The following is a 14,383-nucleotide window of genomic DNA, read 5'->3' on the forward strand; positions in this document are numbered from 1 at the left end:
CTACCCTGTGCCCACACACAAGCCCAGTCTTTACACAGATGTGTGCACACACACACACTTACACACTTACATGGAGAAATTCCTCCATGCCCAGCAACACTTCTGTTCCCAACGCTATAATCCCACAGTTCTTGTCCAGAGAGCTTTTATTCTCAGTTCCATGCTGGAGCTGTGATCTGATCTGCCACTTAACCCATTAAGACCTGAGGTCAATTCTAAAAAAAAAAGCCTTCTAAATCCAAACAGTTTTGTGAAAAACATATGTTGCTATGACTGGTTCTCCCCGAAAGAATTATGTATTTGGCCGCCGGCCACCCTGTGAGAGAGAGAGAGAGAGAGAGAGAGAAAGGGCGAGAGAACACTAAGTGTGCGTGTGTGTGTATCGCTGGCTCATGAATGTGTGTGTCTCTGTTTGATATTGCATACGATAATTATACACCGGAAACTAGAAGTGATCATGGAAAGAGAAGGAGGGAAGCAAAGCTATACTCACACGTATGATGACCCCTTTGTCCAGAAGACTCTGCTTCTTGGCAGTCATGACAAAATAGTGGGTGTGGTCTTTGTAGTAAACTATATTCTCCAGGTCAATCCCTGGAACACAAGCACCGAACACAAGTTCACTTTGACCATGTACGCTGAATGGGAAAACTAGGGTGGGAGAATCCTCCGGAGAACACTGTATGGAGTGTGTAATCCTGTATGGGGTGTATAAGATTGACTCTATAAAGGATGTATATAGTTGTAAATAATCTAAGACGTACAGCAGGTTTTACATTTTATAGGTTATTATTGATGATTTATTGATGAATTGAAAATTCATTCATGATTGATTAATGAATCAATCATTCATTCAATCAATGCCACAGACGAAAAACAGTCTAAGTCCACACTATTTATCCATAATGTATAAATGATAGATAAGGGGTCAGGACAACGAGGCCTTGCACACGGGACAACGAGGCCCTCAGCAGGGAGACCACTGCTTACGTATGTGCTAGTTATACTGTATTAACATACTCTACTGTATTAATTTAACATACTCTACTCTACAGATTGTTTTATTCACTAAAAGGTAGTTCTGGATTGCTGCTTTCATTTGTCTCTTCACCTAAAGAAGAAATGTCACAATCTTCTTCCCCTGCTGCAATTATATATATACCGTTTTCTATTTATTTGGGTGGTTCGTTTTTGTATATTTTTCCACTGAATTTCAACTCACCCGTGTCTTCTTTGAGATCGAGGAAGAACTTCTGGTTGAAGATGAAGGCGACGCCACTGATCTCCTCCACACTGGCTTCTGCTGTGGTGTTCCTGTTGACAAAGTTAGCCGTAATAGCGATGGCCAACTTCCCTCTGAATTCTTTGCGTTTGAACCCTGCAGAGGAATGGCCATTTACAAAATGAATATACCATTACCAAATACACCATTTGTATATAGGCTGTTATTTGTAGCCTCCAGATAAAAAGGCTCACAAAAACAAATTTTGTCAAACCTTTCTACTATTACTTAGAACAGTGTCATACACATTCACATATCTTGGCTGGAGCAAGGTCCAAGAAAAGTTGCAGAAGAAGATAAGACAATTAGCCTATAGCCATAGCCTAAGCCAACACATTTTTTCAGCTTAACAGACTTCATGAAACATTGGAGGAAGCTTTTGACATACTTTAGACCAATTTGCACTCATAAGCCCATAAGGGGTCACTAAAGCCTCTGAAGTTGGCCGTTTACCAGTTCTAATGAATGTCTGCAAACAACCGCAAACACAAACATACCACATCAATCAGTAGTCGTCGACCATTCGGGTTAAGACTTGACATTGACAAATGGTTAACTTAACACTCTCCCACAGTTCAAATGATTACTGGCTTGCAGTTTGTTACAGATCTGTACACCCATACAGTACACGCATGTGCACGCACGCACGCCGTGCAGACACAGACTTGACCCCAGTGACCCCACATACTCTATTGAGCCCCATCTAGAACTATGTCAACAGGAAATGCTTCTATCCAACGGCCCACAGCACCAGTGCAACATGATGCATCCAGTACAAATAGTCCTCGATGTCATTCACATTTGAAAAATGTTCTGCATTGCCACAAAAGCCCCCTGGCCCCTGCATCTCATTCTCAAGTTTAGCTGAGGTTTTCACAAATGCACTTTGTTAGTTTATTTCTCTCGTGTTCTCTCTCTCTCACCGTCCAGTGTGTTTCTGCGTCCGTCCGCGCCTATCACAACGTCAAAGTCGAACTCTGACACAGGATGGTCAGAGGGCCGGACCTCAGCTCGCCAACCTGGACCTAAAAGACACGCACCAAAGTGTTGGACACGTGGCCAAGAATATCACACAGTCCTATATGGATACTATTTAAATATCATTAAATGTTTGCCTTCACTACTCAGAAACTGGAAGTTCCCAGTTCTACAGATGCTTGGTGGGATACATCTGCAGGAACCTATTCTGGTGGAAACATACTGTAGGAATGAAGCAGTAGCCAGCACACAATGGATGTCGTTTTCACATGGTTTATTTACCTCTGTTAAACAACTGACGTGTTTTGGCCTGATATGTCTTCCTCAGCAGGCCTAAACGCGTCTGTTGTAAATAAACCATGTGAAGAGGACATGCATTGTGTGCTGCAGGCTACATCTTCATTCCTATTGCATTATTGGGCACCTAAAAGACTATTCATCTAATCTGGGCTGCAGGGTTTTTTCTGCTTTTGCTGATATTCAATCTTGGCAAACATAGCATTTATATCTATATTTATATCTACAAGCAACACATTAGTACTGTATATAAAAAAATAGGGGGGATTCTGGTTAACTAAGGTCATAGGGTTTCATTAAAGATATTTAGAAGTGCTGCGATCATTTGAGAAGCGGTATTCTTGTGAAAATGATTATTATTATTTTTTATCCCACGATTTTGTAACCCATTTTTCACCCCTGTGTCAATCACCTAATGTGATCCTGGGCTCTACACACCCTCCACCAACCTAGTCCCCATATATAGGGGACATGGGGAGAGCAACGGACTTGAACTCACGCTTCCTTCATGCCTGAGTGTCCAAGTTGCTCCCCCCTGTCAGGTGTAAAAACACCTGACAGGGGGAGTTTCCCTGGTTGGACATAGGGCGTGGAAGGAACACGTTATTCCAACCAGTTCCTTTCCCCTCCATCAGGCGCCCTGGCTGGCCAGGGGGAGGCAGTTTGGGAAAACTATTATATAATAGTCCTCATAAAGGTCTTGCCAGTTTTCTACAGCTCTTCTATAAAGACACAATGTACACACTGACTATCATAACATTGTAGCTAGTGTGCAGTAAGCAAGGAGCTTTGCTAGGAGTGATAATGCGCAACAGTTACTACCTAGTATATTTAGGATATCCATGATCTGCATTTAGGACGTCTATGATCTGTATTTAGAGTTTTCTCTTTGCTGATGGTGACTTTCCAGTTCTATTTTACTGCCGTCCTATCAATAGATTTGCATAGTATTTCAGACGTTATGATTTCTTCCACTAAGGCCTTGTTACTTCTGCAGGAAAACCTTGGTTCACCAAAACATACGTTGTCTGCAGGCACCAGATCTATATATAGCGTTGTTGTGCAAAGCAAAACAAGTGTGTGTGCGTTCCCACCACTGTGTGCGTGCATGTGCGCATGTTCACTGTGCTGACACTCCGTGGACTGACTTAGACAGCCTGACTGTGTGTGCCTGTCACATTATTATGGAGCCCACCGCAGCTATAGGCAAACCCCGCTGTGATTGGCCAGCAGTCGCTGTGATTGACAGTTCTCGGTTTTTGCAACTATGCCTAAACCTAACCCTAACCTCAGTAAAACTAGACCTGCCCGGGAGCCAATCAGACGGGTCTATCCTAGAGCTGTGGTGGGATTCATAATCACGGCTCACTGTCACTCATCACTCTTCATGTCCGCCGGCAACAGTTCTCAGCCCACTCACCGTCACCGTGCTGTTCTTCTGGCGGCTCCAGGACTTTGACAAACTCCACATTGACGTGAATCTCTACCCCTAAGATCAAACACACCTTCAGCAGCATGAGCTGGAGCTGGCGAATACCTGGAGTCGAAAAGGAAATGCATGCACAGGAAAATTACACACGCACCCCAAAATGTGCTCATGGCACAACCAAATAAAACAAGAAAATCTTACGGTACAGATCAAATCATCCAAATGAGTATTTCGATTCAGATCAGTTATTTCAATACTTAAATAAGTGAAGGTTGCTGCTATTCATATTCCTAAACGTGGCCACTGGCCACGTCATCCAGAGACACCTGGAAGGGTGTTAGAAACTAAGTTATGCTGCATCCTTGCCAGTAGTGGCATAAGATGGTATAAAAATAACGTGTTTGTTCAACTGGAACATAGTTATCGAGCTGTGAAATTGTAGGACATGTCTGGCACTGGCATGTAGCTTTCCAAGAACCCCACACTGCAAAACTCTGAGTGTTAATTTAATTTGGAGTACGAATGGTCCCAAATGTAGCCTTTAAGGTTGATTCATGACAAGGATATATGATGTGATATACAGTAGATGTTTTCTTATTTTACAACCTCAATTCAAGTTTCCCTGCGCTACTTCAAAAAGAAATAAAACTGCACAAGTAGGGCGTATCTACAGTATGCTTCTTGAATAGCTTTATGCTCCTGTAGTCTAGACTAAAGGGAGTTCAATCATGAACGGAAAGAGGAGTGCATCAAATAACTATTTGGTATAGTATGGTCATTAGTATGGTCATTAGTCAGCTGGTCTCTTTGGTAGCTTTTCTGGGCATCTGACAGGAACACACGAGAAGATTTAGATGATATAACGGGCTATTGATAAGGGAACTATGACATGAGGAGATATTAATGTGACACACACTATGACAGGAGGAGATATTAATGTGTGACACAAGTTGCTAATGCTGGACACTGTGGACAGGAAGAGGTGGGGCATGGGAACATCCCACCATGGAGCTGCATAGTGCAGCAACTAGACTAGCGGAAGAAAATACTCTGATTGGTTACACAGGAAATAAATTACTAAATATAAATAAATTACAGTTATCAAACACCTCCATCATTACTCTCTCTCCCTCTCTCCCTCTCCCCTACTGGTACTAATAGTCATACTGGTGCTCATAGGCGAACACATAGGTAGGTGAACACGGACATTGCTGTTCCTTGGAGTGGTTGCACCACTCAAAAAAAGGAAAAGGGGAATGAACACTCACTGATATGGTCGATGGCTCCAGCGCAGAACTTGCCATAGAACTTTTTGGCCCCAAGGCCCCTGAGGTCATGGATGGTGTAAGGCCACAGGTGCAGCACATTGTTCCTTGAGAAAGTGTCTCTTTTTTCAATCACCACCACCTTGCATCCGCCCAGGGCCAGCTCGATGGCTGTGCGTAAACCACATGGACCCCCGCCGATGATGAGACACTGCGCAGGGTTGGAAAAAAAAAGGAGAGGGAGGGTGAGCAAACACCAAAGGCAGAGACAGAACACAGACAACATTTGGTGACTTTCATTATGTTCATCATGTGAGCGAACAAGTCAAGCTTTATGCATAACCAGGTGAAGAATCACACCAAGTTTGTTTGATTCAAACTGTTCACCAGATACGATTCACTGGTCCCCGCTGGACATGATTCACATTGGTACCCTAGTACACCTCATTCAACTGTATTCAATGCTTTCACATTGCATCGACCCGTATCCAAGTACACTTCAATCAGTCCCGAGACTACCTCCATGCGGTCCCGGGAATGGTTGGGTGATCCGCTCCGGGGAACGGTACGCAGCATTCACACTACCATAACATCTGCCATGTTTTTTCAATTTTTTTGTGAATATGCCCTAAATGGTAAATGGTGCATTTATATAGCACTTTTATCCAAATTGCATTACATTCACCCATTCACAAACGCATTCATACACCGATGGTGGAGGAAGCCATGCAAGGCAGCAACCGGCTCATCAGGTCTTGCTCAAGGACACACCAACTCTGGAGGAGCCTGGGATTGAACTGGGAAGTTGTGGGAACCTCCGGCCACTCTACCCCTGATAATAAACACTCTAGCAGCCCTATTCTGGGGTGAGTATACACAAATCCATGGAGGGGTGCCCTGGGCGCCATAGACGCTCTGTATAAAGGCCTCTTCCGGCTCTGGGGCGTGTGTTCCCTCCCCGGAAGCGATTAGTCTTGGCTATGTTGTGCATAGGGAAGGGAAGGGAGTGGACAAGCTCTGTGATCAGCGATGGTGATCAGCATGGCGTGGATTTTAACGTACGTATTAATAGGCTAAAATATGGCATTTTATGCCATTCTAAGCATAAGACTAATAACCCTGTGCGTGCGGCGTGTGCGCGTGTGCCACAGATTATCATGTATGCCGTTTCTAAAATGAGAGGCCTGTGGATGCTAGCCGCGGAAGCCCAGGTGACCTTAATAGCTTTTCACGAGATATACGTTTGGCACAGATGCGGTTAAGTGCAGCTTTACGCAACAGCACTGATTGCTGATTGATAACACCTGGCCTAGTAGGCCTAAAGGGCACTGCTCCATGGATTTGTCCATAGCAGAGCTACATGCAGGTCACAACAGGTTGAATTGTGATGCCAGAGACCCCGGTCGGGTCAACTAAGGGTTTAAGTGGATAAACCCTTAACCACTTAACCCCCAACTATATCGGGTTTAAGTTGTTAAATTACCATCACAGCGTTAATAACATACACAGGGCCTACACAGCAAACGCCTGTGACAAGTGGCAACTGTATATGGTCTCATTTTCTAAATCAGTCCATGAAATCCTTTTTAACCACTTAAACCCATCTACTTCGTCCCCCAGGGGTCTATACTAGACCCCAAATCTATGTAGCGTTGCGACATGTTTGCATGTTTTGCATTTCCCACAAGTGACAGGCTTACTTGTATCCGTTCTTTTTTGCTATAGCTATTGTACATCAAAGCATACATTAAGCATTAATGGTGGCACAGTCGGTACTAGTGCTGTCGCCTTACAGCTAGAAGGTCCTGGGTTAGATTCCCGCTGGGGACGCTGTATGCGCTGGGGCCGTGTTCTCTCCTCCGCGTCATCAGTGTCCATACCCGAGGCGGGGTTGGCGAAAGGGCCTTTCTGTGTGGAGTTTGCATGTTCTCCCCGTGTCCCCTGATGGAGGGGAAAGGAACTGGTCGGAATAACGTGTTCCTTCCACGCGCTACGTCTGAACGGGGAAACTACCCCTGTCAGGTGAAAAGAAGCAGCTTGGACTCCTCATGCATAGAAGGAAGCATGAGGTCAGTCCGCTGCCCTCCCAAGGTTGGCAGAGGAAGTGTAGCGAGCAGGATTACATTAGATAATTGACACTGGGTGAAAAAATGGGTTGCAAAAATCGTGGGATAAAAATGTAGGAAAAAAATAAGTAATTAAAGGGGAATACCATTGTCATTAATATACCTTTGGCTTTGCCCCCATTCTGTGTTGCCGAGAACTGGAGGTCAGTAACATACATGAAGTACATCTCAGTATCTTATGTACTTCATAATGTTACAGATTTTTTTTTCAGACCTCTAAGGTATATTGACATAGTAAAATGTTGAAAATGAGTGGCATTCCCCTTTAGGCATGACACAGTGTGTGTGAGCAAAGTTGAGGGCATCAGTGCATAGTGTACAGGTATATACCGCACGCAATGAGAGCTCATTTGTTTAGTAGTAATATACACGTTTTTCAGTTCATCATGAAACTGTGGCGGGACAAATCTGACTGACAGGCCACAGGGAGATGCAATGTTATATATACCGTACATTAGGGTGTTTGGCTTCCAACAAACACAAACAAAAGGGCTAATAAAAACAAACACTTGGGCTACTAAGAATGTTGGACTGTGCTAAACAGTTGTTCACTGTAGTCAGCATCACACTGAGAATACCATCATTACCAAATAACCATTAGTACAACCCAGTGACTTTTCACTTGCTCTTCTGTCTGAGGAACAGAAATGCAAAAAGCTGAAAACGAGCCAATCAGATCAAAAGTTTAAAACTTGGAACTCCGTCAAAACTCTTATGTGCAGGAATGTTCTACTTCTGCTGCACTCAGACACTTCACCTGAGAAACAAGACCTACTGTATGATCTACTGCCATGAAGCACAGTGAATCACTGTTTCAAAGATTCTGTTTCACAGATGTTCGTTAAAATATTTACATAAAGAATGTAATGAAGGATCATCATACATTGCTCTCACAAAGAAGTAGGCCTAATATAGCCTACACCACTGTTTCCCAAAGTGGCAGGGGAAACTCTCCCCTAAAACTCTCCACACACTAAAATAGGAGACTGACCATGGGCCAAATGGCTACCGTTGGTCCCAAATATAGTGTATTTTACACTGGAAAATGTGCAGTATATGTGACCGACTACACTGAATACGATCTATCCTCTATAAACAACATGTCACATAACCATATTCATTGCCAGTACATAGATATCCCTACGCATCACCTTACAAACTCCATCTAAGCTTTCATGAGAAGAGAAAATATCCATTTGACTACTGCAGAAGCTTGCTTCGTCAACATCTGAACATGAAAGCGAGAGAAAGCAATTAAGTTAAAGTAAGAAAATGGATGCCATTGCCATCAGTATGGAATGAGGAAAGCTCCAGGGTTTGTGTGGAATGTCCCTTTAGCAGACCCACCATGATTATAGAACATCATATCATCATTCTTCTCAATTTTAAGGAACATACTTGCGAAACAATTACCACAGGCATGTGGGCATAAGTACTTGCATATCTATAGTGCTGCAGGAAAGAACAACAAGAGATACGGACTACACAAACCTACATAAGTGGCATCCTTCTCAAAATTTCCTTTTTCATTAGCTGAATGTTTAGAATAAGCGTTTAGTGGTTGTTTTGGGGAAAGAGCTCAGTCCATCAAGCCATTTCGTCTCTAGTGTAGCCTATACGTCACTGGCCTCCTTCCCCTCAGGAAGCCTTATCTTTTCCTTTAGGAGATATGAGTTCATGCCAACGCTATGCTAAGCACGTTGGCTACCGTACTTGGACATACATGGTCTGCCAACAGAACATCTCAGCACAACCAATCACAGTATACATACAGTGCATCAAGAATACAAATTATTGAATAAAGTTCAGCATTGAACACGTGCCATAAAAAAAAGTATTTCTTCCGATTCTCAGAAAACGAGATGAACATGCTGGGTTTTCTGACATGAACAATAAGAAAAAGTGATCTGTCCTATGAATACGTTGTTAAGTTTGACAAGCCAGACAACAGCCAGTCAACTCTTCCACAATCTTCAAATACCAGAGTCTGTAACCCTGCTTCGCAAACGTTGTACACAGGAAGCCGTCATACGTTTGTGCTTTCTGTTCATGAACATTCAACATATATTTTAAAATATCTTTTAAGCAGCAAGCTTAGCAGAATCTAGACAAATTGCAACTATAAAGGCGAAATCAGAAGAGTGTGATTGTGTGCACACGTGCGTGTGGAAACAGTCCGTCTCTGTAGTAGACTATTCCTATGAGGGTATCACTATGTTTAACTACTCTGACTTGGCACAATGTTTCACCGGACATGAGTTAAATTAATTACTTAATCTATCTACTCTTTACTGCATCCTGTAGGCTTTATATTGCACTGTTAGCTCGTTGCCTTTATAAAAGTAACTGTAGTCGCCACACTAACTATATGGAAGTGGAAATAATTACAGCAATAATCCAATATTTATTCCCTAAATAAAACAATGGAACAGGTTCAGGTATTTGAACGAATTAACCATGAACCCTTTCTGAATAGCTCCATCCACAAAGGTAAACACATTATAGGCCTAGTAGAATTCATTCAGCAGGCAGTCACTTATCCAATGTGAGCAGGGTGTAGATTTAATTCAAACTGACTCACATAAAACACGACAACACCCCAGACATTCCATTCTATTTTCACACTGCATTTCTGTGAATGTTTTTATGTCAGTATTATTACAGCCTAATTCTGCCTTATTAAACAATAAGCAAACCCGTGCAGGACTCTGACCGACACTCAATCGAGCCTCTGTCCATTGGCCACGCATGGTGTTGCAGGTGTTGGAGGCCATCATAAGTAGGCCTCCCTTATGCCATTTAGGCCTGGGAAAAAAATCCTGACAGTTTTCTGAAATACCTATGTTTCTAGGCCTATATCACTCAATATTTCATGTCAAGGACCCGAAAAATGATCTGTAATTGGCCTCCGAGACCCCCCCCATCTGAAAATATGTTGTTCCAGGGACCCTCCAGAAGCAAAGATTTGAGTTAAAAACATTCGTTCTGAAAAAATATATTCCAAATTTGAGGCACATTTTCACGATTTTTCAAAAATAGCAGACCTACAAGCTCGTAGCGCGTGCTATGAGCTTGTAGATCTGCTATTTTTCAATAGCTAAAGCATACATAATACTAACACCAAAAGGGGTTCCCGCCCCAAAATGGGTTAAGCCCAGATCCTTTCCCAACGTGCTACCTGCTGCCTCCTCGCTTTCCACCTCTTGACACCACAACCACACACACAACAAATGCCAAGTAAAATGCCACACCGTGGCTAAAGAGTCTCCTCTCATTTCCTTATATGGTCAGCCTGGCTGGTGGCCAAACCTGCTCTGCTCACCATTGTCCGTCACAACCTGAACATTTCCTAAAGACAATCTTTCAAGAATACAGCCAATCAAAAAATAAAATAAAGTGTGTCTCACTCACCCTGGTACCCTGGCAAGCTCTAGCGTCGTTGTTGTTGTACTCTTTGTGCGAGGCCCTCTTGTCTAGCTTGGTCCACAGAGCCTTGACCTTCCAGGAACTGACGGCAGCCTTCAAGGAAGAGTAGAAGTCCTGGTAGTTCAGAGGGTCCAGGTCCAGGTGTCTGCAGAGGATGCCGAAGGCCTGGAGTGACCCTTTGCACGTGGTCGCCTTGACAAAGTTCTCAAACAGCTGGCCGGCCTGCGCCGTGCGCTCATCCTCAGTCTCGCCCATGTTCACCGAGGTCAGACCCAGGAGGAGACCCTGGCTTGGTTTCCTCTTAACTGCTCCCTATAGCCCCTCCTCTTCACTCCTTCCCCCACAGTCAGGTGAGCTTTATCTGAGGTCTGCCGTGTGCTGCCATGGCCATCTGAAAAATAAATGACGGCAAATACAAACATTTAGGAATAACGTTCACAGGGGGCGTCAGTTGGGGTATGAGGGGGTTATGGCAAATTTGTCACCCCCAAGCGTTCACATTTTACCTTAAGTTTAGTTATACTGTACATATTTTCTCCACCTCATATTTTCTCTTTGCAATCAGATTTTATATTGGCGCTCAGTGCATCTCAACCCATGGTGGCTGTGATGTGACACACACCTCCTAGCTAGAATGCATGTCTTCTTGTCTGTAACCATACATTCATTAGCCACTTTCATTCACCCTGGCGTAACCATTTTGGGCATGTCATTTATTATAGGCAAACCTTTTTTCTTTTCCTTCCGTTTCTTTCCTTCCAAAAATCTCACTACTCAGGCCACTACGTGTTCTGTTCTACTTTCTACTTTCAGACCGTCAGAACCCAAAATATTACAACATTCATGATATTAGTTCTTGGTGGGAGGTGCGGTAGACGGTAGTAAGTCACATTCCACTCTGTGCCACTTCAACATACTTGTGCAATGTTGTGGAAAAGTTTGAAATCATATCAGGGGGAGATCACATTCCAAATGTAAGGAATGCCAGTAGCATGAACTAGAAATAAACCTGGGGTCAACTTGTTGCCCTACAAAGCCAGAGCAACATGTTCAACATTCTATAGGTGGTACTTCAGGACAAACGTGTGTGCTCACGTCCAGCTATTGGCGACCCCTCTGGGGGTCGCGACCCACGGGTTGAGAACCCCTGAGCTAGACCAGTGGGTCTCAAACAAATTCTTCATATAATCAAGGAACTCCAAATTATGCATTTGGTCACGGATGCCATTTGAAATGATTTTGTGCCAGGGACACCCATAAGAGCAGATATGTCAATCCCATTTAAAAAAAAAAAAAAAAAAAAAAGACAAATTAAATTGGGAATAAAGTGATTTAACTGTGGGTGTGTAAGTTATGTGTTAAGGGATATTTTATCATCTGAATACCCCATAAAAAGGATGTGTTTTTGATTAATCTAACATGGCTAGAATGGATGTTGAAGTTACACTGGGTTTTTATAGACAGACAGACAGACAGACAGACAGACAGACACTACTTTATTTGTCCTTTCTGAAATTTGTTTTGTGCACAGTAGTCATCAGGATATACATAAAACATATGGAAACAAACAGATCACACAGTACATAGACAATAAAGAAACAATGCCAACAGAAGGCCACCAGTCATAGTTCCAAGAGGCATCACATCACACTTTATGCACAGAACTGAGACGGGGCCTGCTTGTTCATAAGTCCTATACTTATGGGAACAAACGATCTTGAGACCCTAGTCTAGGAAGGGGGTGGGGCAGTTAAAATGAATATGAAATATCTAAATAAATACTGAATCAAGCAACTTAAAAACTGCCTGGGGTGTTCACATAAGATGATGAAATGATGATGATGTTATTAATATTTTTTTTATCCCAGGATTTTGTAACCCATTTTTCACCCCTGTGTCAATCATCTAATGTGATCCTGGGCTCTACACACCCTCCACCAACCTAGTCCCCATATATGGGGGACAAGGGGAGAGCAACGGACTTGAACTCATGCTTCCTTCATGCCTGAGTGTTCAAGTTGCTCCTTTACACCTGACAGGGGGGAGTTTCCCTGGTTGGACGTAGCGTGTGGAAGGAACACGTTATTCCAACCAGTTCCATTCCCCTCCATCAGGCCTGGCCAGGGGGAGGCAGTTTAGTGACCAGGATTACTGCATGTTTTTTGTGAGGGTACCCCACAGGGAGAACATGCAAACTCCACACAGAAATAGCAAAATGTTATTTTAAAAGTGAAATAGCACTATATTCTTATGGTAATCATTGCCATGGTGTGTAACACCTGTCTCTGCAGCTCTTTAGTATTAAATACAAAATACATTTTCAAGTTCACTCTTCGGATCAGATGAAATTGGTGTTGCAACTGTTTATTAAAACACTTTCCCTCCCATGAATGAGTTACACGAGTTAATTGATGCATGTAGAACAGCTTCCCTCCCATTAACGAGTTACACAAGTTATGTTTTCATTGTTTAATTTGCGTTTTAAATAAGTTTGGGTTTCCATCGGACAGTGTGATAGGTGACGCATTCGGATGACGTTTCCCGGTCGCACTGGCTTGCTAAGGCTTCTGGGAAATTGAGTCCCAATGCATTGCATTACAATGGCAATGGCGGCGCGCAATGGGTGGCTCTGTCCTACGCTCTTTGTTATTAATCGGCAGTTTGGATTCTTTTTCAACACGACGACAGGATCACACGACAGGATCACACCATTTTAAGGTGGATTTTCATGAAACGGAACGATGATGCCGGCGGGGTGGTTCTTCAAAGGTTAGTTAAAAACTAGGCAATCAAATGGGGATTGCAAAGTTTTTATCCCGCAGTCAAAACTGTTAACGAGCTGGAGACATATGGGGAGACCGCCCCATTACTGAAAAGAAAACACCTACTGTACTAAAGCAATGCAATGCTAGTTTTAACCTTTTAACCAAATATTTTGGTTTTAACATGTCACTTACGGCACCTTTATAACAAGCTGTTTCTCATTTTTATGGGGACCCACTGGTGTCTCTCCCAAGGACCTCTGGGGGTCCCTGAACCTCACTTTGAGAACCAGTGTGCTAGACTAGTGCATACCATACTGTACCTAGCTCCATTGATCCACTGATAGGATTAGGAGAGTGGTCACGGGGTGAAAATTACATGCATTATGCTTTAACACACAATAACAAGTTAAACTCACACTGTAACCACAGAGTTCACTATGTCGCGGTCGTCCCTCTTACCCACCACCACTAGTGTTGATTTTGTCGACTAAAACTATGAGGAAACATGTTCGTCGACTACCTTTTTCACTGATGAAAACGAAACAAAAATTAAGCCATCATGAATATATCGACAAATCAGTCAACAAATAAAGACTAAAATGTTAGGGAGGGACTAGTAGAGAAGAGATCGCGTCGTGAGCTTGTAGATTGGCTATATTTTGGGCTATATTTTTTTCAGCATGCAACTAAGTGTCAAGATCTAAGCCATTTTTTACGTCATAATCAACACTCTTATAAGCTTCATTCACACCAAAGAAGCTAGCTTCTGCTTTAGCTTCGTGGTCCCATGTTATCTCTATGCAGAGCAGCTTTTG

At 43.0% G+C, this 14,383-nt stretch overlaps 1 protein-coding gene across 2 annotated transcripts in view; it reads right to left on the reverse strand.

Moving 5' to 3' along the window:
- Positions 1-14,383, reverse strand: part of mical2b (microtubule associated monooxygenase, calponin and LIM domain containing 2b) — a 67,371-nt gene that overhangs the window by 39,000 nt on the left and 13,988 nt on the right. For both annotated transcript variants that reach the window (XM_083762332.1, XM_083762333.1), the window contains exons 2-7: positions 10,789-11,194; positions 5,255-5,462; positions 3,978-4,094; positions 2,206-2,307; positions 1,223-1,378; positions 494-594 (exon numbers count right to left, since the gene is read on the reverse strand). In XM_083762332.1, coding sequence (XP_083618458.1) covers positions 494-594; positions 1,223-1,378; positions 2,206-2,307; positions 3,978-4,094; positions 5,255-5,462; positions 10,789-11,058 — 954 coding nt within the window. In that variant the 5' untranslated portion in view covers positions 11,059-11,194. The remainder of the gene's footprint in view (positions 1-493; positions 595-1,222; positions 1,379-2,205; positions 2,308-3,977; positions 4,095-5,254; positions 5,463-10,788; positions 11,195-14,383) is intronic.

Source organism: Protomyctophum parallelum, assembly GCF_964188405.1.
Source record: "Protomyctophum parallelum genome assembly, chromosome: 4".
NCBI classification, from domain to species: Eukaryota; Metazoa; Chordata; class Actinopteri; order Myctophiformes; family Myctophidae; genus Protomyctophum; species Protomyctophum parallelum.